This window comes from Manis pentadactyla, chromosome 14 (assembly GCF_030020395.1).
Source record: "Manis pentadactyla isolate mManPen7 chromosome 14, mManPen7.hap1, whole genome shotgun sequence".
Classification (NCBI taxonomy): Eukaryota; Metazoa; Chordata; class Mammalia; order Pholidota; family Manidae; genus Manis; species Manis pentadactyla.
Genome location: NC_080032.1, coordinates 63,620,132 through 63,646,365, shown reverse-complemented (window position 1 = coordinate 63,646,365; position 26,234 = coordinate 63,620,132). Strand labels below are relative to the sequence as shown.

The window sequence follows — 26,234 nt, the reverse complement described above, 5'->3', positions numbered from 1 at the left end:
TTGCATTACATGCGTGTTCCAGGACCAGTTGTGGCTGATTGGCCCAGCCTAATTGGGCCTATCCCTGGAGTTGGTAGTGGGGTCAATCTTCTGAAAACATATGGCTGACATCCAGAAGGAGTGTTTCTCTCAGAGCACAATCTGGCAATTATTGTTGAGTGGAAGGGAGACAAAAAACAAATGAGAGGCACTAGTCATCCTGTCTGTGTGGATATTAATCACTCCAGCCATAATGTTATTCATCTGTTTTGTGTGTTAGATATCATTTATCTGTTTTCCAAAGAGACTGGCTTGATAGCTTATATTTCTTCTGTGTGCCCTGAACTCTTACACATTGCTGAACACACAGTTGTTGCCCAATTCTTATTGAATTGAAATATGTTGAGATGATTGAATCACAGGAAATAGTGGAGATATTCCTTAGCCCAGAGGCAAATCAGGTAAGAGAAGACAAGAGCACATCTTTGGGAGGGAGGGGAGGTAATTACCAATGGCATGGAGGTTTTGTAGAAGTGTCTTGAGGAGGGAAGAAAAGTATCAAAATCAAAGAATCACATACGTTTTGCGTTAGGAGGGATATAGAGATGCTTTCAGAGGTAACGTGATGGGCTTTTCAGTGCCTGGAACTGCTGCTCTCTGAGTGGGACATTTATCATATGGGCCAAAGGAATGACAGTCAGGAAGGAGATACGGGGCAATCCTGCCTAAAAGTATGATAGCTGTTGAAGCTAGTGGTACTCATTGCTGGCCCATGGGGTGGCCCAATGATTTGCTATCCAATCTGGGACATTTTTGATAATGCTGAAATGCTAACTTATGGATGGGATGATGAGGCAGGAGAAATGAACTGGCACTATCCCAGCCCATTCAGGACCTATTGGCCATCCTTGGTCTGAGTATCCCATCCTCCCAGGCGACCCTTTGCCCACCACTCTGCATCTGCCTTCTGCTCCTCTGGGCAATGAATTGTTGCAGTGTCCTGGTAGGAAGCACACACGTCATTGGGAGCATCCAATTCCGCTTGCAGGCTGGTGACTGTCCAAGATTGTTTTACTGTGATGAATAGGAAAGGGCAGCACTTTTCCTCTAGTCTTTCCTCATGGTTTATCAATGACTTTTTCCCCTCTGGGACTGGGCCTCTGTGCCTGAAACCTCCTTGTCAGCCTCCCAGCCTGCCTTTGTTTTGGAAGAGGCCTTGTTCTTTCTGCCAGCATCTTCAGAGCTTATGGATTTTTATTGGTAGAAATTTGGTCTCTGGCTCCTGGATTCTGTTCAGCCTGTTCCTTGCTGCATTGTAAATTCTTAAGAGAAACATCCTCTTCTTTTATCTCTGACCTTATCGGTAGTGTTTAGGTCTCTGCCAGGAACTGTTGCCATGGTGGGCTCAGCTATGATTTCTTGCAGGTTGGGATCCAAGAAGTGTGGTAGGATCCCCACAGAGGTCAATGGCATGTGTGTCATGGTCCAAAGGCAGGTACATGCTCTGTACTTTGAGCACCAATGCAGAGATTCGGCAGCCCAAGTCCTGAGCTTGCTCTTAGAAAATCTTTTTGCATATCACTTTATAGTGTGCAAAATATTTTCATCTATATCCCACTGGAATCCCCACAGAGGTCAATGGCATGTGTGTCATGGTCCAAAGGCAGGTACATGCTCTGTACTTTGAGCACCAATGCAGAGATTCGGCAGCCCAAGTCCTGAGCTTGCTCTTAGAAAATCTTTTTGCATATCACTTTATAGTGTGCAAAATATTTTCATCTATATCTCACTGGATTCCAAGACACCATGGAATCCCATTAACTTTTGAATATTTATGTATTAATTAAAATTAACACTATATAATATACTCTTAGACAAATAATGTGTTTATGTAACATGTTTTAATGAAAAATAATGATTTTTTCAAAACAACAAAAATGTTGTGAGAAGCATGGCATTGTTTTACACTTTCCCCCTAACTTTATTGAGGTGTAATTGATGTTCAATAAACTGCACATATTTAAAGAATCTAATCTGTTGAGTTTTGACATGCACACACATGTGAAGCTATCACTGTAAGACAATAATGACCGTATCTATCACCCCCAAAAGATTCACCTGCACCTTTGCTGAGTCCATCCTTCTCTCCTCCAGGGGATATTATTATTATTAATTATTACGATTATTTTAACATTGTCTCTGAGTTTCGAGAGCTTTGGTAACTTGTCAAAAATGGTGCAGCTGGTAAGTGACAGAGCTGGTGCCCTCAGGTCCATGGCCCTTATAACCTGTCATACATCAAGATTTTCCCCCATTTCTTATGTGGGCTTTCTGGAGTAGAACAAAGCCCAGGACACACTTCATCCCATTCTATTGCTGACCCCTGCGGTGCTCCTGCAGGGTGCGGGGCTGCCCTGGGGGCCTCGGCAGCTCAAAGTCAGCTGGGCAGTGGGTTCTCTCAGTCCCTGGTGTGTAGGAGGGTCTGACTCCTCAGTTTTCCTGGGTTCCTGCTCACTACTTCATCTCCACCTGGGCTCTGAGCAGAGGGTTTCCGGGTAGCTCTCGTCTGGAGTTCAGTGACACGTGACGCACGCAGTGGGGACTGTGGTATCAGTCCAGAGACAATCTCTGCTGGATGTCTGTCCATTTTGGTAGTTGACCCACGGCACCCTCCCAGCCAGGAGCACCCTCCCCTTCCACCAACTTTTGGTGATGGCTTTTGCTTTGAACAAAGTACAACAAGATTGGCTGAGTTTGCATCTCCATAGCGACTTGGCCAGGTGGTCCTCAGCCTTTGGCTGGGGACTAGGGGAAGACTTCCTGTAAGTAGAGTCCTGCTGTGGCGGTTTTGGGTCTCTGGGACAGGTGCAGTGGGCATTTGGCTCTGCCCCCTGCCTTTGCTGATTACTGCCCCTCCTCACCTTGGAGGGCAGGGCTGGGGAGGCGATGCCCTTGCTCTCACCCAGGGTCTCCCAGGGAGGCAAATTTTCATCTTTCCTTCTCCTGTCAGGATGTTCTTTCCTGTGCTAAATTCCAAGCCACTGTGTCTCTGGGAGGTCCAGGCAGAACCTTCTCCCTGATTGTAGGGAGGACGTTCCTGCTGGCCGACTTTATTCTTGATGATGACGCAGGTAGGCCCTGGTGCTCCTCAATGGAGCAATTGTGGGGACTCTGTCATTTCCTGCTCTCATTCAAAGGTCTCAAGCTGCACCCACACTCCCCCTTAGTCTGTGATGATGGCTGCAGTCTCAGCCACACCCGGGCCAACTCCTCCAGCTGGGTGGACGTCACCGACAATGATCTGAGAACATGGGCGTTGCTGGGGGTCTCCTTCACCCTCACTGTATGACCATATGCCTCTGGTCCTTGCTGATCCGAGATAAACTAGGCTGGTGATATCTTAGGGGAGTCTGTACCCCGTTGGCCCATTTGTGTAGCTGCTCAGCCCCCCACCCCGCCTCTAGCATCCCTGTTCCTAGGCCCCAATGTGCTGCAGCTGATGTTCTCTGCTCACAGCAGGGCTCGGGACCAGATCACACTAAGGCGTCCGGCTCAGCGTTGAGGTGGCTTGGCAGGACTTGTGGGAAGGAGGCTTGCGGAGTATCAGTTTCCAGCGTTTGGCTGGGGCTGCCTCCTATTCATTCTTGTTTCTCTAGAGGGAGAACGTGGTCTTGTGAGCCATAGGCAGTCTTTGGATAATAACAGTAAGACATAAACAAAATGGATAATCTCAGCAGGAGCGCACTGCCACTGGTCCCCGCCAAAGGCCATGAGCAGTGGCTGGAGCCCTGGAGAGAGGTGGCTGGGGGTGGTTTGCCCCTCCCCGAACCCCACCACTCCTCCATCCCTCCACTACCTAATTCCTTGTTGAGGGGCAAGCTGCAGATCTGCCCTCAGATGGTTGCTAGCACTAAGGGATGTATGACGGCACCCCTCCCTGGCACTATGGAATGGAAACCCTGGTGTTAGAAGACCTGGAGGCCATTCCTGGCTCTGCGACTAACTAGCTCAATGTCCATGCCTGAGCACTCAGTCTGGTTTACGTTCTTCATTTGTTACTCGAGGAAGACATGTTAGGTGTCCTTGGAGGTCTCTTCAACCCTGGAGTCTTCTGGTCAAATCAGTTCAGTCTCCTGAGATTCCCTGTGCCCCTCAGTGGGCTCTGCCTTGAGCTGTCAGCATCCGGATGTTGAGAGGCACCATGGAAGTCCAGTGCTTGGCAAGGAAAGATACCAAGGACTTTTACATTTGGAGTCTCTTATTTTCCAGAGTATTCCTGATTCTTCTCCTTAATGCTGCAACAACCCTATAAGCCTCTGAGGCAGAGAGGTTGCAGGGATATCTGTTTGCAGCTCAGTCCAGGTTGTGTTTTGTGAGCACGAGTGAGTCTGCTGTGCGTGCCTCTGGGAAAGGGAGCTGTGACGTGCAAATGCAGTGAGGACCGGGGCTGCCCACAGGGATGGCGAGGCCCTCCTGCAAGGTCCTCCTAAGGTTCCTGGTCAGGTGGACACTTGAATAACTTTCATTGTCAGCATGAGAAAAAAATTCAGAAATGCTGCTTAATTGAATTGTTCTTTTAAAAAGGAATTAGATTTAAATTTGGTTGGCCAAAGGTCACATTTATTTTCTGGACCCAGCAGCCAATTTTTAGAAATTGGTCATGGGATCCAAATAACCAGCTAGGTGTATGTGTGTACTGAAGTTGCAATAATACATAATCATGGAGCATTTGCTGCATGCCAGGTTTGTGATGGCTGCTGAGGACAAAGTAGCCAACAAGATGGGCACATTCTTTGTCCTCATGTTGCTTATGGTCTAGCTAGGAAGGCATTACTCACCTAGTTACAGTGATTGCAATAGTGCTCAGGGCTATTAAGGAGCAGGCTATGAGCTATGCAGGCAGGAGGGCAGACCAAACAGTCCAGGGTACAGTAAGGCCTCCCGGAAGAAGTAATGTTACAGCTGAGACCCAACTAGGACTTGACTGGGTTTGGGGATGGAGGGGACTTGGAAGTGGAGAAAATAGGGTGTGAGGAGGTTCTGAAGTGAGAGGTTGGCTGATGAGGAGGCACTAAGGTGGGAGGCTGGGTGCAGCTGCTGGGAACCCACGAGAAGGGCTGTGTGGCTAGAGTCCAGGGAGGAGGTGCTGGTGCGTGCGGTCACGTCTGCTGATGAGGCAGTTGCAGGGTGGAAGGAGGAAGGAGAAAGTGAGACCCTGGCTGATCGGGCAGGGCACAGGTTCAAGATGGGGACCTGACTTTGCCTATTGGTTGATTCAGTTTTCTATTTGTTTGCTTGGGGGAGAACAGGTCTAGGAAACTGACAACACAACTTTAAAGAGACGGAGGAAGCGTAAGGCAGGTTATGATCGTGGGGTGTTCGTTTCCTTTGACCCTCATTCTTTTGTTGGTCATCTCTTCCTGGGGCCCCAGGAATTGGAGAAACAGAACTCATAGGCTTTTATGAAAGTGGAATCACAGCGAAAAGAGTTATGTAGGCTTGTGACACATCTCAGTGGAGCTGCAGAGATCTCTTTGCCGTGTAGTGTACTTCACATTTCCTGCCACTGGAATGGTTGTATCCCCGAGATGTATGTGTTTGTGTTTTCTTAGAGAAAGCCGTGTGCACTCGTTCCCCTTTCTCTGATGACCAGAACTCAGTTGTATGTTACAGTTCATTTTATGGGAACTGAAATTTTAGTTGCCTGATGAGATGTGGGAGCCTCTTGAATCTCATTGATTAGTTACCTCTACAATCTTTTAGAGATGAGTTTTGTGCTCTGATAGCTGATCTCTTACACTCTATGTTCAATTTTGTATTGGTTCCAGAAAATAATGTCTTCTGCTCTATGTCCTCAAGTTCTGGAGATGCACGAATTTTAAGCCTGTGAATTCTTTTAGGGTGCCTGGGACATTTTGGAAATCCTATAGATAATTTAAAAAGTTCAAGGTAGTAAACAAGCCAGGATTACTTATGCACAGTTTTAATCGAACAGGAACTGGTTTTCCTCAATCTTTTCTATCAATTGCATGAATTTAATAAGGACCCACTGTGGGTCCAGCCCTGTGCCTGGTGCTTGAAGATCATAAAAGAAGTATCAGATTCTGTCCCTTCAGCCAAGAAGCAGTCATTTTAACTGGGTAGAGCTAATCACTGTGGTAAAGGTTGACATCTATTGAAGGGTCCATGGGACTTCACCCAACAGAGATACCTGTTTTTCATCCCCCTTACTCAGACAAAGAACCTGGCTTGTTTGGTTAAGTGACTTGCCCAGCAGCCTGAAGCTGTAAAAATGCAGGATTCAAATCTTAATCTGTTGTTATATGAAGGCCACACTCTATTTTCCTACTGTGCCGAAAAGAATCCAGGGTCAGGGCAAAATGCAAGTCTGCTGGAAATGGAGAACAAGGAAACTTTTTTTTAAGCTCAATCTATGTTTACCTCCAATTTCAGATTCCTGGATTAGTAAAAAGAGCTTCTGCATTTGGTAATGGTTCTGGCGCAGGGGTTTTCATGTATTTCTCTTTCTTCAGGAGACATAGCCAGTCACACCTCTTAGTGTTTCACACCAGCCTGCATGATTTTCTTTTTATGAAGGGGTAACAATGTTGCATGGCATGAAAGGAACATGACTTGATGTTAGCAGCACAAAATTGCATTCCAGCTTTCACTTTCATTTCAAACAAATCCCACTTGAGGAAAATTGAGCAGAAGCATGCTTTTCTGGAGTGAACTAAATGCCCCCAATTTTGTATCAGTTAGTACAAGATTGGGCTGCAACTGATAGAGTCTCTAAAATCACGATGGCTTAGCAAGATAGAATTTTATCTTTCACATAAAAATCCTGGAGATAGCCCAGGGCTGTTAGGACACTCTGTGAGGTCAGGACCCAACTTTTCTCTTGATACTTTACTCTTCCTGGCCTTGACCTTGACCTCAAGGACTAACATGCTTGTACCCATGTTGCAGGCAGAAATCAAGGGTAGAGAAGTTGGAGAGGCCAAGGGCATCTACTTGCTGTCTTTGAAGAGGGTTGCCAGACTCTCTTCATGACACTTCCACCTACTTCGCCTCGGCTAGAAATGAGCGATATTCCGACACCTACTTGCCAGGGAGATGAATTTTGATTCTGAACAGTCATGCACCTAGTTAACAATGAGGAAAATAAGAATGGCTGTCAGGGACAGCTAGCAGTCTGCCACCAGGCCATGGGGTTTGACCCTTGCCCTCCTCAAACTTTGAACATCTGCAGCCACTTAACAGACATTTGGTGCATACAAAGCACCAGTTCTAGAGAAAATTAGAAAAAAAAAAGGGGATTCATCACAACTTAAAAATAAAGACAAAACGTAATGTGCTAAAGTCAGTAAGAGTCATGATTTCCTCTCAGTGAGAGGGATGGTACTGTCTGCCATCTTTCACCAAAAACATCTTTTTTGGGGTCATGATAGTGAGCTGAGGCTGTGGGTCAGCTTTCCAGATGGTTTCTTTACTTACTCTATATTTTCACTAAACTAGGAAAGCTGAAATTATAGGTACAAGGAGCAGCAAGTGATTGATGACTTTGTCTAGTAGTCCTGGATATTGCAATCGTAGACAGATAGAGAAATTGGGGAGATTTCTTTCTGTAGCCCCTTTTCAGCATGTTTGGTCTGAACTATGTCATACTTAAAGGCTGGAAGATTGAATGTTTCACCTCAGGACTACCCCATATATTCCTGATCCAACCTTTGATTCAATTTTCATCTAAAGAGCATGTCTTCAGTTGCAGCTCTTGGATGTGGTTTTTAACTATGCTCAGTAATATGTCATGTCTGCCTCTAATGACAGAAGAAAGTCATCTGGTAGAGCATAGACTGCCTGGATTTGAGTAGTTTTAATCACACTATCTGTGTAACTTTGGACAAATTATTTAAATCTGCCCTGATTTCCTCAACCGTGAAATCGGGATAGCACCTGCCTGACAGCATGGCATGAATATTCCATGAGCTAATGCACATAACCACCTAGCTCTGTGCTGGCACCCGAAGCACACTCAGTCAGTAGGCATAGTGGTGATTGTTAATATTTTCAAGTATTCGCAAACTCTAGACCGTCCTGGCTTATTCTTCTTTCTTCTCCAGTATAAATTATAAACTCTGACCCTGTGAAAAGTGGAGGTTGGTTCTGGATATATGAGTTACTGAATTTATGAGGGAGCTGCATTCAAAATCATACAAATAGTCTTCACTTGCATGATAAGCCTCATAAAGTATCCTCTTATTTTATTTTATTCATCATTTCACAAGTGTGCGTGAGCACGGCTGTGGTCTGCGCACATCAGCCATCTTCCGGCTGCTCCATTTCTCTGCCCAGCATGTGGGAAGTGCAGATGGTCAGAGGCTGTGGATGGCTTCCACTGTTATCTTCAGCACTAAACCAAGACCAGAGGGTGTATTGTTGACTACTAACTGGTCTCTCTGAATGAAGCTGGGGAAGGAGTTTTCACAGGGCAACTGCTTTCATGTGCTGCACAAAGAGCTGGTGCCTTCTCAGTGGTCTCCATGCATCCTGCTCCACAAAATACCATGGTATTCAGTAGAAACCTCCTCTCTCCTGCAGCACGGATTTCCAGGGGGCCAGTGCAACAAGAAGCTGGGAATGCATCTCTGTAGAGCTTCCCTGCTGGCCTGGTCCCGATGCCGCCCATCAGTGGCTGTGTCCCGATGTAAACGTCATGTTGGCTGGCATGCTAGCATCTTCCCACTATGCTGCTAGAGTTTTATGTGATTTCCAACAGCCATCTGATGAAGGAATTTTGCTATTGGCTTGTTTTTCTGTCTCTGAACACAGCATTTGTGTTGACTTTGCAGGTAGTTGTAGAAGCTTCTTGCCAAATGGGCTTTTGCCCTTGTTTCCTATGTTTCTGTCTCCTTTCATTCTATAGTGACAAAACTAACTGTGATAATGTCAGAAAGTATTTATTTTTGTGTTCTTGTTCTGATGAAAGCTTGAGATTCTATTTGATGATAAGGAGACACTGGGGACTTCACGTCATAATCTGACCATAATCTGTTTTTATAACAGACACTGTGGCCAGGGGCAAATGGATTGCTGAGTCAGTAAGACCTAATTTTCAGGTACTCATCACTGCACTGCCTTCCCTTGCTTTTCATTTTTGGGCAAAATCAGCAGCACTCACGGAGTCACTTGTCTTGGGACATGGATTCATGTTCCGTAGTCACCCTGGAGCCCCTTTTGTGATTTGTGTTTGTAATATTCATGTTGCACCACTTACACTGTTTTTTATACCGTTAGCTTGAGGCTTAGGTGAACCACTTTTGTGATTTGAGCCTATGACACAGCACAATAGTAGGAGACGAATACTAAGTTAATATTAAACAATGAAATACGTGAGTGGAGGCAAGTTGCAGGCATTCACTGAATGCCAGCAGAGGGAAGCTGAGCAACTGCTGCGCTGAGAGTGTAATGGGATTTCAGGGAAAATCATAATTGCTTATATTTCAAATCTGTGAGCACAGTTGTTTTAATTCTTTTCCTCTGAAGCCAGCAAATCTCCAGGGAGTACACTTTGGGAAAACTATCCTATGGTTTTTGATGAGGGCATTTCTGGAACAGAACAGGTGAGTGGGGTATGGGGCTAGGGGGACTGGCCCCAGTGAGGTTTGAAGGGAAGACAAACCAGAGGCTGAAGAAACAACAGCTTGGGTCTTCTAGTTTGGGTGAGTTGGGGAGTCAGGGATTTAAGTTATATCCTTACAAATGTTTCTGTTTCTCTTCTTTTGTACCTTACAGAGTAAAAGCCAGGGATCCGTCTTTGTCCGGATACATGCCCCATGGCAGGTGCTGGCCAGAGAGGCGGAGTTCTTGAAGATCAAAGTCCCCACCAAGAAAGTATGAGCATGTTTCTCCTGGGCTTGGGGGTCTCCCAAGGGCTGGATGGATGTGACTAGTGTGGGAACAAGGCCAGTGGGACCTGGCTGTTATGGATTTGAAATTATTCTTGGCTCCCCAGGGATGCAATGGATGTGGGTGGGATGGGGAGAAAGATGGTGCGGAGAGAGGACTGGTCAGGGGTATCATTTTACCTGGGAGCCCCACCTGCGATGTGCTCCATGGCAGGTTGAGCATCACCACAGTCCAGCTTCTTGATCTCTGTGTTATGCTTCCTTTCTTCCTCTCCTTGGGGTCCTGACACTGCCAGGAGTTGTTTTAGAGCAAATGCAGCAATGAGAGCAGCCAGCACATGGTGCTGGTTGGATTGGCAGCGAACAGGGAGAATCGCACCAAAGCTGCTCTGAAGACCCCTATCCTGGTTGTGACCCAGCCGCTAAGTGTTGTATAATGGTGTTTTTCACTTGTCTTTTCTGTAAAACAGAAGGTTCTTAGGAGATTTGATTAAAGTCATCTGGGAATGTTTTCAAAATACTCATGCCAGTGTCCCACTGCTGGGATTTTGATTCAGTTGGTTGATGTGAAATGAGGTTTTGGCATCAATATTGTGAACAAAATCCCCAGGGAAGTCTGATGCACATCTGGGACGAGAGCCACCCAGTTTAGATGATTCCGAGGTCCTTCTCAGCCAATAGAGTGTACATGGAATTAACGCATCTTCCTAGGAAATTCCTAGGCGGTTGTTACCTCGTATGACAAAATCCAGCAAACACCTCCAAAAGAGAAAGGAAAAGTGTCCACAGCTTCACCACTCTTTTTTCACTCTGTATTTTAGGGGAAAGGGGTGGCTGCTGGCTTTGACCATTTGAGATGTCTCTGGAAAGGGTCCTGGGGCAGATACACTAGTTTAACCGTGATTATGGATGGTGGTGTTTCTCGTTCTCTGTCTCTGTCTCTGTCGCGCACACACATGCACCCCCCACCCCCCCACCCACACACACCCTTAACATCATATCCCGGGGGGGACCTACCTTCGCAGAGATCATTCATCTTTTATTACTGCAACTCTCTTCCCAGGGGTGATCCTTTTAGCAGGAAAGCTGGAGCCATAGACGTGTGTATCCTTCCACTGCACTGCGCTCTTTGTGGCCTTTCCTTCTTGGAAAGTCTCTGCACTTGAATTAGTAGGTGAGATGATTAGGGCGAAGACATATTATAATGCAGCTTTCTCTGAGTTTCCCTCCTTTGTTTCCCTTTCTTAAAATAATTCAAATGTATTTGATATAGAACCTTGTGTAAATTTAAGGTGCACAGCATGTTAATTTGATACATTTATGTATTGGAATATGATCACCACTGTAGTGAAAATTAGCACCTTTATGTGTTACAGAATCGTCCTTTATTTTTAGTGGTTGGAGTAATTAAGTTCTGGTCTCTTAGCAAGTTTGATTAGGGTGCAGTATATTGTCTATATCACTGTACTGTGCAGTAGCTCTCTAGAGCTTCTTCAGTACTCGTTGCAAGTTCATATCCTTAAATGGCATCTGTCCTATCCCCCCACCCTTCATTCCCTGGTAGCCACCATTTCACTCTCTGTTTTTGCAGGTGTGGCTTTTTAGATTCCACATATAAATGATAGCATATGGTACTTTTTTTCTCTTATCTCACGTAGCATCCTATGTTCAAGGTCCATCTATGTTGTTGCAAATGGTGGGATTTCCTTCTTTCTCATGGCAGAATAATATTCCATTGTGTGTGTGTGTGTGTGTGTATGTGTGTGTGTGTTTACCACATCTTCTTTATCCATTCTTCCACTGATGAGCATTTAGTTTGTCTCCACCCCACCTTCCTTTTCATTTGGAGGCATAGGCACTGTACTAAAAGCCCTCAGAAGACTGGACTTCTAGTCTTGCTGTGTGATTTAGAGATATCACTGCATCTTTCAAAGCCTCCATTTCCTCATCTGTGATGTGGGCATAATAATACCTGACCTATTTTTCTTAGAAAGTTGTTGTAAGAATCCACTTCTTAGCCAGCATTATGGAACTACAGGAGTTTATTACTGTGCCTGTTATGGGTAGTCTCAATTCCTTGTGCTCTAGTCAGCTTCCCTCCTGACTGAACAGGCAGCCAACACTGATGGAGGGCCCCTGGAAGAGAGTCTTTGGGAAGACCCTCAGGGGCACAGAAACAGTCCCTGCCTCCAGAGAGCTATGGTCATAGCACAGAGCAGGATGAACGTGCTCACCCACACATCAAAGCACCAGTTGAATATGTGTCAAATAGCAGTTCATTAGCACAACACAGATTTGGTGTGTAAATATGGTGGAGCAGGGCACCTGGGGAGAGCTGAGTCAGGTGGGGGCTTCAGATATAACAGAAAGAACTTCTCAGCACAGGTGGACTGTTCTGGCATTCTGTGGGTTCAACCACATGGCCCTGAACTTGACCTCACAGCAGGTGTCATAACCAGAAGAGGGAGATATAACTTGGTATGCTGAGTAGGATGCATGTTTTTAACAATTAATCTGTGAACCTGATACCAGGGGTGGAGGTGGGGTTAAACCCTATTTCTGAGATGAAGAAGCAGCATGGGGTGGGGGAGGATGAGACACGATAGTTTGTACAGGCTAGTGTTGGGTCCAGTGGCGTTTTTCTCTTTTTAAATGGGTTTGGGAAGTGACTGCAATGAGAAAAAACTATATTTTCAGAGAGCCACATGCTGGTGGCGGGGGGAACATGGAAGAAGACTGAGGCATGGCAGGGGATCAGTTAAGCATCCTCCAGGCCAGTGGAAGTTTGTACCGTAACTCGGCAGAGTCTGGAGAGACCAGGAAGTTGGGGAGGAAATCACGAAATCGAGATCTCAAACCTGGACAAATCCATAGTAATGCGTCCAGGGACTTGGAGTCCTGAGCACAGATATTAACTAGGAGGGGAAATCTTGTAAGGAAGCACTTGTTTTCCAAAAACAACAACAGAGGAGCCAGTATTTTGTGAGGGACACACCACATCCATGCACAGGAAGCGGGTGGGAAGGCCTGGCCTTTGGCCCCGAGCAGTCAGGGAACGATTCCCACCACTGCTCATGACGGAGGTGGCCCTTCCAGCTTGTGGTCGACATTTATGTTTCTTCTCATTCACTTTCTTATGTTGATGGATAAGCACCCCCTTTCCTCACCCCTGCTGTTCACTTATTCCCTGCTGCAGCAGGGATGAGGCTGTGAATGGATGAGTCCATTCTTGACAGTGAAGTGTTAACCCAGCCAGAGTCCCCTAAGTTTGGGTGATGGGAGTGGGGGGAAATGGCCTAGTCCCTTAAATCTGCCCAGGCAGCCAGAAGCCCAGAGAAGGAATCGGTGGAGAGGTGGGAACAGATGGCCTTCGGACTGTGTGCTGGGGGATTTCTGTTTCCTAGTGTGGGTCCTTGGGGCGTCTGTAAACATAACGGCTCCGTGCGCGAGGTCTGCGATGCCGTCTTAGGGAGAGTGAGCAGGAAGACTGCTCAGGCCCCACAGTGCAGGGAGGGAGGGCTTGCAGTCGCCCGTTCCAAGGGATAGATGGCAGGTGTGACAAGTGGACACCTTGAGTTCTACTACTGGCTCAGCCCACAGGAGCCTGGGGTTATTTGATTCACATCTTAACCTATTTCCCAAAATAGGACTTGAGAGATGGATCACAACCTAAATCATAACTACAGATGGATCATTTTTAAAAGGTACAAATAAGAAAGAATTCTGTGCTGGGGAGTTAGTAGGAAAATGCAGGGGAAGTAATGACAGTAGAAATAAAAGCTAAAGGTCACTGATGACAATGAGACAAATCTCATTCTTAGCTTCCTGGGAGCCAAGGCAGAAAGGACTGCAGCTCACATGATCCACAGAAAGGAGCATGCATTTCATCAGAGGAGGCCAACTTTTTCCTGTTGCTTAAATATAATTAAGTATATTTAAGTATAGTTAAGTATAGTTGTCATATAATGGACTTGAACAATATAAAGCATGTATTTTCAGTAGTGAGTTCATATAAAGTGCTCAAATATTCTTTGTATGGCCATTTTTTAACTGATTCTGGATGAAAATTGAGGCTGTAATGTTAAACACTAATTCAGAGAGGGTTATATTAAAAAAAGTATGTAAATTTCTGATGAACTAACTCTTTGAAGAAAAAAAGCAGAAATGTCATCCATACTTTTCTCCAATGGAATCCATGTTTTGAAATGTTCTTTATGTACTGTATTTATTAAAGAATAATTCATCTTTTCATTTTCATTAATGGAAAACATATAACTGCCATTAGGAATTTTCTGGTTGGTGGAGAAAATCGATGTTACCACACTGAACTAATACGATCTATGGCTGCCTCTCTTGAGGCTCTGATTTGGTAACCGTGGCTTTTGCTAAAGTTCCACAGGAAGGTCCTCCCTCTGGCTCATGGTGCCACCCAGCTTCAGGGACTCTGCCAGGCTAGGGCCCAGCCATCTTGCTTCTCACTTATTGAGATTTGAAGTTTGCATAAGTCAGGGTTCTCCAGAGAAACAGAACTGACAATATATATGTGTGTGTATATGTATATATGTTTATGTACTGTGTGTGTGTTTTTTTTTTACCTATTTACTGTGAAGAGTTGGCTCAAGTGGATATGGAGGCTGAGAAGTCCCCAAATCTTCAGTTAGCAAGCTGGAGACCCAGGAAAGCTAATGCTGTAAGTCACAGTTCAAAGATCCGTCAGGCTCAAGACCCATGAAAAGCCTGTTTCAGTTCAAGTGTGAAGGCAGGAAAAGACCTGCGTCCCAGCTCAAACAGTCAGACAGGGGGAGCTCTTGCTCACTCAGCCCCTTTGTTCTATGCAGGCCTTCAACTGATTGGGTGAGGCCCACCACATTAGGGAGCACAATCTGCTTTACTCAGTTTACCCATTCAAATGTTAGCATCCACAAACGCTCTCACGGACACCCTCAGAATATTTGGTCAACTATCTGGGCACCCCATGGCCCAGTCAGTTGATGCATAAAATTGCCCATCACAAGGCTGTATTTTTAAGGCCCATAAACCTCTTTGTAGTGGGTTGAATAGTGGTGTCCAAAAATATATGTCCACGTCCTAACCCTGGAAGTTGTGAATGTGATTTTATTTGGAAACAGGGTCTTTACAGATATAATTAAAGATCTCAAGATAAGATCATTCTGGATTTAGGATAGACCCAAATCCAATGGCAGATATCCTTATAAAAGAAAGGCCAGAAGAAATTTGAGACACACAGACACACAGGTAAGAAGACCACTGAGATTGGAAGACAGGCTGAGATTGGAGTGATGCAGCCCCAGACCGAGGAATGCTATGGGCAATGAAAAGCTGGGAGAGGTGAGGAAGGTTTTTGTCTTAGAACCTTTGGAAGGAGGGCAGCCCTCCTGACACCTTGATTTCAGACTTGTGGCTTTCACAACTGTGAGAGAATAAATTCTATTGTCTCAAGCCACCCAGTTTGTGGTAATTTTGTTATGATAGCCCTAGGACACTAATACATTCCTTCTCTGGGCAGGAAGCTATAAGCAGCAATTCAAGACCTGGGCCTCTGACAGGCTTGCTGTCTTGCTGTTCATTCCAATACTTCACTTTGCATCTTCTAAGATTGCTTGAAATAGCCTTGTTTACTCATTGATGCTGGGTTTTGCGGTTGTCTACAGGAATCTCAGTGCAAGCATCCTCCTATATGACTTGGGTGTGTCCGTGTCCACTTCACATTCCATTCCTACTTTCTTGAGGTCTGAGAGTCTGGAAGAGGCTGACCTTAGCATGGATGGTGGAAGGAGACCCTTTCATCCTATCTGGGAAGAGCTGCTTATTCAGTCAGCAACTATTTTCCCATTTATATTTCTGTTTCAAAAATAGTTGTTGGTTTGATTAAGTAAGTTTCTGCCTTGGTAAGGGGTATCTTTAAATAAAGATATTAGCATGTTTTAAAGCTGGCCCACATTTCATAGTTCTTACATTTGACTTTGAGGAGGATGGTTCATGAAACTGTTCTCAATGATGTCAGTCAAAACAAAATATATTAAAATAAAAAAACTTGTAAATAGATAGAAGGTTGATAAACAAATAATTAAATTAATTGACTTTTAAATATAGCTAATGCTTCCTATGTGCTGGGCTCTTTGATAAGAGCCTTGTCTGTGTTGCCTGTTTTTATCCTCACAACAATATGAGGTAGGTCCTAGCTTTAGCCCCATTTTATAGATGAGGATGCTGAAGTTCAGAGAGGTTAATAAACTTACCTAAGGTCACACAGCATGAAGGGGTTAGATCCAGGCCTCAGACTCATTTCTGTCTGACTCCAAAGTCATGCTCTTATCCTCTTACTTTACTGAAGCATCCATAACTAGGCTTGAGTTAGCATGGTCTAGAACAGCATTTCCCAAAATGTATATTGTAGAACAGTCTTGTTTTACACACACACACACACACACACACACACACACAATTCCATGGTCTAACATGCTCTAGGAACAGTAATTATTATAATCTATCTGACCAACTTAAAGTTCTGAGAAATCTTAAAGTGGTACAATTTTGTGGCACAGTTTCCTACTGAGCACTTAATAGGTTATTGACGTGTATATTATTAGATATCCTGGGGATCCAATGATCTACAGACTGTACTCTGGCAAATTCCATTCTGGATTAAATAATCCTGGACTGGGAGAGGTAACACATTAAAATTTTTACTTTCTCATTGCCATGGACTGGCTCAGTGACTTACTAACAGTCCTGCATTACAGCTTTCTCATCTGTAAAGTCAGGAGGTTGGACCCTAAATTCTCTGTCACAGCTTTAAAATGTTCTGGTCCACATGTAAGCCAAATGACACTTTGTGAATGTGTTAATTCTTTTCCTCTGCTATGGATGTTAGCTGTGGAATCTGAGGACAGATCACCTTTGGGGTTAGTCACACTCTATTTCCTAATATCCGAGACCAAAAATGTCCCACCCCTCTGCCACTTCTGGCTGTGTTTTACATGTGGTAGTATATTTAGCCTCTGGGTGCCTGTTCTCACCTGGGGCTGCCCTTTCCCCCCAAGCCTGGTAACATCACTGGGGCTCCTCCGAGTTCTGCACATGCTAGGCTGCTCTCCTCCAAACTATGCCTCTTCGTGGAGCTTATACTGACCTCCCTGATTTGGACTTTTGCCAAAAGGAGAGTACTTTACTTTCTTCCAGGGCTAGAGACTTTTCAAATGCTTGAAATATTTGCCTCTGGGCCTGGAATGATTTCCCATCCTCTCCAAATAAACAGTAAACAATAAAGAAACTCCTCCTGTGTGACCCAGCCCAAATCTGACCTCCCTTATACACCTTCCTTTATTTCTTCATCTGAACTGATCTCAGCTCTTCTGGATTGTTGGTCACCTACAGTCGGTAATGTTCTTAACTGTTCACTTTTCTTTAGCTGCTTTGATGCCTGACGCTTGTGTCTTCAAATGGACCATAAGCCTCTGAGAACAGGAACTGTAGCTCATGTTTCCTGTATATTCCGTGCAAATGCCTGTATGGTGTTACATGAATATAGATGCTCAGTACTAGAGTGACTGATTGATACACCAGTCCTTGTTCCCCTAGCCCAGCAGCCGTGTTCCACAATATAATGGCAGGGGTTTCGGCTCCCAGATGATGCAAAATCCTGGCACAGGAGACCCACTTATTTCCCTCTTCACCCTGACCAACTCGTTCCTGTACCAGGTGGTGATTCAACTACCCTTTGGGGCTATTTGGATAATTTAGTGACTCCTCCTTGGTGAAAAAAAGTGAAAATCAGGTGATACTCCATGAGCTTTGCTAAGGATGGAGAACTTGTAGATCCCTGGTCATGGGAAGAAGGGTCACTGTCTATTCAGCCTTCAAGAAGCCTTTCAGGACAGATCATTTTTGTTATTATTGTCAATAACTTTTAAATGAAGTGGAACTGTTGCTGTTTACATAGGGTTGGTGGTAGGTGGGGTCTCCCCTGTGGTCATTGCCTGTTCCCAAACATTTGTTTTTAATAGAAGCTCAGCTGAAAGGGCAAGGTTTCTATCTGATATCTCTATGGGCTTTTGACGCATGCTCTTTGATTGCTATTTAAATAGGTTGGGAAGAGTGCAGAATACTTTGACTTTTTATTCTTTTTTGTTTACTGTAATGCTTCTCATCTTCAAAAATCAGAAAAAATAATCAGTGCCACGTTAAGTGCTGTGGTTTGAGTGAGGAATCTGAGATGGCCTGCGGCCACACTCTAGATGTGCGTGCAGGCCTGGCAGACTCGAGTGGGTCTGTTAGCAGACAAGCTGGCTCAGGGCTCAAAAACAATGAAGCTGAAAATACAAAAATGTAACAGGAAGTGAATTTGAATTTTTTTTGATTAAGCTGTTTTTAGACTCATAGTTAAGAAAATATTGAAATAATAGTGGTGGTTTTCTTTTTTAAAGCCTCAAGTCATGTCTGTCTGAACTGGGGAGGCACATACCAGATGGGGGCTGGCTGGGACTGGACATGGGACCCAGCGCTGGTGGGGCTGAGAGACAAGGGCAGTGGCTGGGCTGACCAATGAGTTTCTTATTCAGAGGGGGCCCCTTTGAGAGTCAGCTATCAGCAAGGATGTCTGGACCCAGTAGTAAATCAGGGCTGTCCAGAGGTGCTGGGGCACGTGGCCGCTCTCCCAGTAGGAGGTGTGGGAGTGGTGGGCCTGGCATGGCATGGGTGTGTAAGGGAAAGGCCAGCCGGGCGGGAGAGGCAGAGCCACAGGCAGGGGCAGTGAGCTTCTGGCATGTGCGGTGCATGGGCAGAGCCCTCCTTACCCAGTGAGAACTGGGGTCTGGGATGTGCTAGCTCCCAAAGGCCCTAGAGATCTGACTGTTATGTTTTCAAGAATTTTGCAAGCTGGTTGTTACACTACATATGATAGGTTGACATTGGCCAACGTGGGTATATTTATACCATGGAAATTAGCAAATGTTCCAAATCAGCAGTCCCTCTTCCCTTGCATTCTCCCACCCCCGTAGTTGGTGAGCATTTGCCAGCACCCCCTGATGACAGCCCTAGAACTGGGTGCCAAGTACAACTGTCAGCTTGCTCTGTCCCATGCCTGAGCCAGGTTAGACCTGAGGGTGTTGTGTGGTTCCTGCTGTGGGCATTGAAGGGCTGCTGGTTAGAGAGCGGACAGGCATGATGGTGTCTGTGTCAGGGACTCTAGCCGGATGCCATGTCTGCCACCTCTAATACAGAAACGGGTTTCCCACCACTCCCTGACTTGCTCACTCTGCAGCGGCCACACTGCCTCCTTCCTGTTCCTGCAGAATGCCAGGCACGGTGCTATCCCAGGGCCCTTCAGCTCGCCTGTCCCTCTGCCTGGCCGGCCTCCTCCAGACCCCACGGAGCTCACTCCCCCACCTCACTGGCTGTCTCCTCATCTGGCCCCTCCTCAGGCAGCCTCCCACCCGCCCTCTGAGGCAGCCCCCTGCCCCTTCCATCCCCTCCCCTGCTTTTTCTTTCTAACACTCAGAGACTGAGCCATGTATTTGTGTCTTGCTTTAGCGTCTCTGACCCACTACGCTGCAGGCTCCATGAGGGCAGGAGGTCTGTTTTGCTGTCTTGGCAGCACCTAGAGGGAGGCCCGGCACAGAGCAAGCTCTACGTGGGTATTTGTAATGAGTGATAGCCTGGGTCACCTCCCGGACCTGGCACGTGGGCCGTGGCTCACTGGGCAGCGATGCTGAATGGGGAATGCTGGGACTCTGAGGGCCGCCTGCAAGGTGGGGGCCGGCAGCCCAGTGGCACATGCACTATAGTAGCCATTGCTGGCCTGGGCCCACAGCAGCCCCTTCAGTTGCCGAAATATTAGGAAGAGTCTGACTGTACCTGGCACGGGGCTGGGTCATATGTAAGGGGTCCTGGCCCTTTGGAAGGTCACATGCTTCATCCATGCCTCCAGCCAGCCAGTGAATATTTACTGAGCATCAGGCACTATGTGAATACTCTGCTGGGGACAGGTGAGTCAGTGGCGGCTACAACTGGCCCTGGGCCCACGTGGCTTCAGTGTTCTGAGGACTCGGCAGGTAGGTAGCTAGTTTTGAGCACCCACTGAAGCACAGAGTAGGGTGGACAGGGAGCCAACCAGAGGGAATGAATTTAGATGGGGTCAGGGTGAGGGCAGGTACCATTTGAGCTGAGATCTGAGGGCTCAGCAGAGAATTTGCCAGGTGGGGAGGGCAGATGAGAGGCTTTGCAGAGGGGGAAGAGCATGTCCTTGGGTCCCGAGGTAAGAAACGTGGCTCAGAAGGGAGCCGAGAGGAGCCCTGTATGCCAGGGCAGTGCAGGCTGTGGCTCTGGTGGGAGGTGGGAGGTGGGAGGCACAGTTTGTAACTTGTCAGTCATGTAAGTAGTTTGGATTTTATCCCACATTTTTTTTTAAAGTCCGAAACCATGCATTCATGTATAGAGGACATACTGGAACAGAATTAAAACCCATAAATGAATATAGTTAGATAGCAGAGAATGTGCATTTTGTAAACACAGCACTGTCCACACTCCGTGTTGCTAGTGATAGGAAATTTACCTATAGGCAGCAGCAAGGATGAAGAGACTGGTTAACTCCTGTTCTTTGTTGCACACATAGTCTCTGTTTGGCCTCTAGGATGCAGCTCATTTTAGCTCCTGGTGCTGTTTGCCTTTTGATCGGTGAATAGCTTGACATTCACTTGCAGGGGGAAATGTGCTTATGCACGGCACTCCTCAAGTCTGGGTTCAATCTGCATGTGGGTATGTGTGTGCCCCTCCCTCTGTCCCCTCAGGCACCAGTGAAGGATGAGAATCAGTGGGCAAATGCTGCTGCATCCTTAGCTTCTCTTCCTTGTAACTTTTCTAGTCTAGAGTCTTCCACCTCCATCCAGCTAGTGGCCTGTGGTGCCACCTTCCCACTGTTTGACTTCTCTTTGTGTCTGAGCCTAAAGGTGAGTGGGGGGCTATGATGACAATCTGCAGCCCAGCCCTACCTCTCAAGATGAGTGGCAAGCTATAAATAATAACAGTCGACCCTCAATTATCCAGTGACTGGAGGAACAGAGGAAAACACAAAGTACGAAGAGGCAGATGATCTGGGTCAATGTCTGGGTCTGTGAGGCTGTAAGCAGACACGCGAGTTCACAGCTGGGCTCACTCTCCGTCTTTCTGCCTGGTCTGTGCTCTTGCTGCTGACCTTCCCTCCCAGTTACAGGGAGAGACTCTTTTAGGTCATTTCAGATGCACTCATGGATAATGAACATGATATTGTTTATATCTCACATTGTGACACCTTTTCCTTGATCTTTGGCATCATTGGTTCTCCTAATGTTTGTGATGCTGGGCATATTAGTAAAATCTTTGTGTGCCTTGGTTTCCTCATCTGTAGAATGGAGGTGGTCGTATGTATCTGTCCGTGATAGACATCCTTATAGCCCTGCACCCTTGCATCCCAGGAAGGAACATAACTCCAGTGCAGGAAGGAAACAAATCAACCCTGAGACCACACTGCTATGCAGAGGGAGGCAAGGGTAGAAAAAGAAGTAAGAAGAGAAGGAATGGCAGTGAACCTCCTAGACTGTGACAGTGAGGCTAAAGTAAGCTTTTATGTGAACCACATTTGAGCCCTGGAATAAAAAATAAGAGCAACATACTTTAAAAATTATTTATGATTTTAAGCACATGAAAGGCGTATCATGTACCCAGGGAGGGCATAATGGGAACCAGCTGGCTAACATGTGTCTTGCCATTTCTGAGGATGTTCATAATTCTCTGATGTCCAAGAATAACAGTAATAATGATGCAGCTGCTGATTGCATTAATAATAATAGCGAGGGTGAGGGTGCCATTCCTGGATCCTGCTGAACCCAAGAGAAGAGCCCAGGCTGCTGGGGTTGGTGGGGCCTGAATGGGAGCTCCAGCCTCCTGCCTTCTCAGGGTCCTGGAAGCCTTCAAGGATCAGAGGTTTAAGGAAAGAGCCTGGATGGGGGAGGCGGGAGACCTGGGTCCCACGCCTGCTTCCGCACTGGCTCTGTCAGTCCCCTTCCCCTCTGAGTCTCAGTTTTCCCACGTGGCAGGCATGCCCTGCAGTTTCATGGGCCCTGGGAAAGGGTGCCTGGGGAGGTGCAGGAAATGGGGGCAGACGTTCTGCCTCTGGAGGGGTTTGCCGTCTTCCCCAGCACGAGTCACTGTCAACCCCCAAGCTCAGTGCCTGGCCTCTGGGAGATGCCTAGAAGTGTTTGTGCCGTGAACGAAGTTTTCTTTTTCATTAAATGTTGAAAGCTGTAGAATGTTAGATTTGGACAATACTCTAAAAGCTGTTTAGTCCCTTTTGCTTTTATGATTTGTTAAGTGGGTCTGGAACAGTGCCCAGCCGAGGGCTGATGAGCCCCCACTGCTGAATCCACCTGAGTGCTCCACCCAAGACCCCGCGGGTGGTGAGATTTTCCTTGCTGCCTGGTGGGAATGGGTGCTATTCCCAAGTCCCTCAGACGGTTCCTCCCAGTCTCCATGAGTCCCTTTGTACCATGCTGTCAAGTCTGCAGATCTCTGGGGGTGCCTTGTGAACCTCTCCCCTCCTGGGGGCTCTGTCCTGTGAACTCTGGCTGCCCCGGTCTCCCCAGTCTCCTCAGCTCAAGGGACTTCCTGGGCCCCACCTGTGGGCCCTTCCTGCCCACGGCCTAGAACCGCCCAAGGCCGTGAGCTGGAGCCATCACTGGGCTCCTTGCTTCTGGTCCCTTGGGAACTCCTTGCTGCCTGCTCTCCGGTATCTTGAACACTCTTGGCCTCATCCTTTCAGGCTGCTCTAACAAAATACCACAGACCGGGGTGGGGGTTCATAAACAGCAGCTCTGGAGGCTGGACGAAGGCCTCGCCAGTGTGCTGGCGTGCTTGGGTGAGGCCTTCCTCCTGGTTCTGAGCTGATGCTTTCCTGCTGTCTCACATAGTGAAAGGGGCGAGGGAGCTCTGTGGGGTCTCTTTAATGAAGGCACTGATCTCATTCATGAGGACTCCATCCCCGTGACCTCATCAATAACAAAAGGCCCACCTCCTGACACCTCCACACTGGGCATTAGGATTTCAAGATACGGATTTGGCAGGGGACACAAACATTCAGACCACAGAGGCCGTTATTTCATGTTTTCTGGGTGGGTGTTTGGTTGTTCCTGAAGGGGTAAATCGGGTCCCTGTTGCCCCATCATAGTGGGAGGTGGCTGTTCCTTATTCTCTCTTTAGAGATGAAGGACCTGAGAGGGAGAGTGACTTGTCCAAAGTCACACAGCTAGAGAGTGTCAGCAAGGACCAGGGCCCAGTCATTCACTCAATAGACATTATTGTGTTCTACTGTGGGTCAGGCACTCAAGGTGTGGTCCCTGCTCTCCAGAAGTCCACAGTCTGGTGGGGAGACAGAGAGTGAGCCAAAAATCAGAGAAGGGCTTGGCAAATTTTAGGACATAGGTATTAGTTCATAGGGTACTCAGGAAGCGTGACAGGAAGGGATTGGCCAAGGAGGGTTTCCTGGGAGAGATGATGTTGGAGCCTAGTGAGAGGGAAAAGGGGTGACCCGGGATGGAAGAGGAGGGACACCCCATGCAAAGGGCTGGAGGTAGGAAGCAGGTCCTTTGCCCTCTAAGCTGAGTGTCTGTGACTTTATGCCATGGGGCCACCCACCCGTGTTTTACTGTGGGTATGTGTCTGGCTCCATCTCCCAAAGTCCCTGAAATCTGGGAATCTCTTTCCGACCTAAGTCAGCCGTGGTGTCTCAGCCTGGGCACATTTGCATAGGGTCTTGGTCAGGCCAGTGCAGTGGATGTTGCCTTGAGATTTCTGGCTGGATTCTGGCATTCTACACCTTTTATGTTTTTCCTGGAGGGGCACAATATTATTTTCAGTGATTTGGAGCACCCCCCCATCCCCCAATCAAAGAAGGTCAAAAGTTATCCTGGTCTCATTCCTGGTCCCTCTAAAATCAGATCAGACACCCACTCCCTTTAGCCCATTTGTGTCAGTGAGCTCTCCCCGACCCACAGAGCTCTGGTAGAGATGAGGGTCAAGAACTGCTTGGAGGTTCTCAGCTACCCTTCTGCCTGAACACGGCCCTGAAACAACTGCTGGGTTATTCATCTGCACCACCTGCATGTGGGCCTTGCTGGCTATGCCAGGGCTCGGCTCCTGAGTGCCTTTGCAGTTGGTGGGGATGGCAAGGGGAGCCTTTCAGTCAGCCAGGGGCTTTAGGCCTTTGGCTTTATTCTCCAGCCTGCTTTATTTCTACCCCTGTTACCAAATGGCTGTTCTGCCCTCAGCCTGGGCTCCTCCAGTGGCAGCAACTACTGATATCAATGCTGGTTCCCCAGAGATTTAGCGTTTGTTCATTCATTGACCCATTCGTACATTCAGAGAGAACAGTCTGGACAGTGTCTTGGCTTCATGGAGATTATGGTTTGGTGGGGCAGCTGGACATTAATCAAAGAATCACCCAAATAAATAGAAAATTACAACTGTGTTAAGTGTTATGAAGGGAGGGAATCTGAGTCCCTGGAATGCTGTGGAGGTCAGAATTGACCTTGTCTGGAAGATTTCCCCAGGAAGTGACAGTTGAGTGAGACCTCAAGTGTGAACAGAAGCTGGTGAAGGGGCAGGAGGAGATGAAAGGCACAGGGTGCTCAGCATATTGGAAAAATTGCAGGAGGGCCAGTGAGCAGTGAACAAGGCCCCAAGCAGCAGGGAAATGGCGGCTTCTCCTGGGTCCCATGAGCTGCGTTAAGAATTTTGGCCTTTATTATTAGAGCAATGGGAACCTGCTGAAGGCTTTTGCTCAGGGAGGTGACACGGTCAGGTTTCTGTTCCAGAGCCATCACTCTGCTCCAGAGTGGACACTGAGTAGAGGTGGACAAAAATAGGGTTGCCAGATAAAATAAAGGATGCCTAGCTCAATTCAAATTTCAGATACACAAGGAATACTTTTTTAGTGTATGTCCCAAATATTGCATGGGACATACCAAAAAAATTGTCCCTTGTGTATCTGAAACTCAAATTTAACTGGATATCTTGTATTTTTATATGTCAAATATGGCACCTGTAAGCAAGAGGAGATATAGGAAGACCAGTTATTACTGTTATTTAAGGCTCCTTAGAAGGACAAAGAAGAAAAACCTATGGCTGGCTCAACTCTGGCATTCCAAGACATCTGGAAGACGGAGTCCATCAGCTTCCCTCCTGCTCTGAAACTTTAATTTCCATACACATGCTATTTAAAGACACACGGCCATGGGTATGATTAACACATTGCAATTCCAGGGCACATGCCCGGTCAGAACCTGCCCTAAATGACCCATTGGACATATGCTGGGATAGTCTAGGGGGCCATCTTTTTGCCCCCATCCCTCCAGGCCCAAGGATGAGCACTTTGCCTTGTGGTGACTGGTGTGTGTGAAGGAGAGACTCAGCAGGATGGTCAAGAGCTTAGTGACAATAGAGGCAATATTGCAAGTTGTGTGCTGTTTTCCCCCTTGATAACTCATGTTTTAGCCAATGAAGCAGAAAAGTGAAGCCATCAAGAACACAGGCTTTGCTAGGGGGCTCACATGCTCCAGCAATTATCATCTGGTTTACACTATCTGTGTGATCTTGACTGGGATACTTAACCCTTCATTGACTTTGCAGCATATCTCAAGATTAGTGCTAATGTATATCAAGAGCCAGGCACATAGGAGGTGCTTACAAAGTGGTGTGTGCTTCTAGAATAAACAATCCCCCTGTTTCCAAAAGCTGGCTCCTCCATATACAACTTCACTTGATTAATTTCCAGATTCACAACTCTGATTTTATCACTGTTCAAACCCTGTACTCACTTCTCATTGCCTCGTGCAGCAGGACATCCAAGCACTGGTTCCGTTTGCCTTTCTGCCAGGCCTGTCCTGGCTCTGCCATCAGAACCCTGTGCTCCAGAGAAACCAGGCCATTTAACCCCCCTTCAATCCAGCTTGAACTTTTCTATCTTTTAGTTTGCCTGGAATGTCTTGCCTATATCTGTTCAGGCCTTATTCATTAAGAGTATTTACAAGATAATGTTTTAGAAGTATGATCGAACAAGATAAAGCATATGTAGAAAATAAAATAAGTGCCCATCACTGGGAAACTGACTGAACAAATTAGGGTTCCTGTCTGCTGTGTGATGTTATGCATTTATTAAGGTACTTCTATAGGAGCTGACCTGGAAAGATATATATCTGGGATATATTGCTAAATGAAAAAAGCAAGTTGTAGAACAATGTGTGAAATATGATCACCGTTGGGCTGAGAAAGGGATTCAGTTTTATCTGTATGGGAAGA

The 26,234-nt window shown here is 46.6% G+C and overlaps 1 protein-coding gene across 2 annotated transcripts in view; it reads left to right on the top strand.

Moving 5' to 3' along the window:
• The window catches only part of ANO2 (anoctamin 2), a 283,607-nt gene that overhangs the window by 51,682 nt on the left and 205,691 nt on the right, over positions 1–26,234 (top strand). For both annotated transcript variants that reach the window (XM_057491702.1, XM_057491703.1), the window contains exon 2: positions 9,775–9,873. In XM_057491702.1, the coding sequence (XP_057347685.1) occupies positions 9,775–9,873 (99 nt within the window). The remainder of the gene's footprint in view (positions 1–9,774; positions 9,874–26,234) is intronic.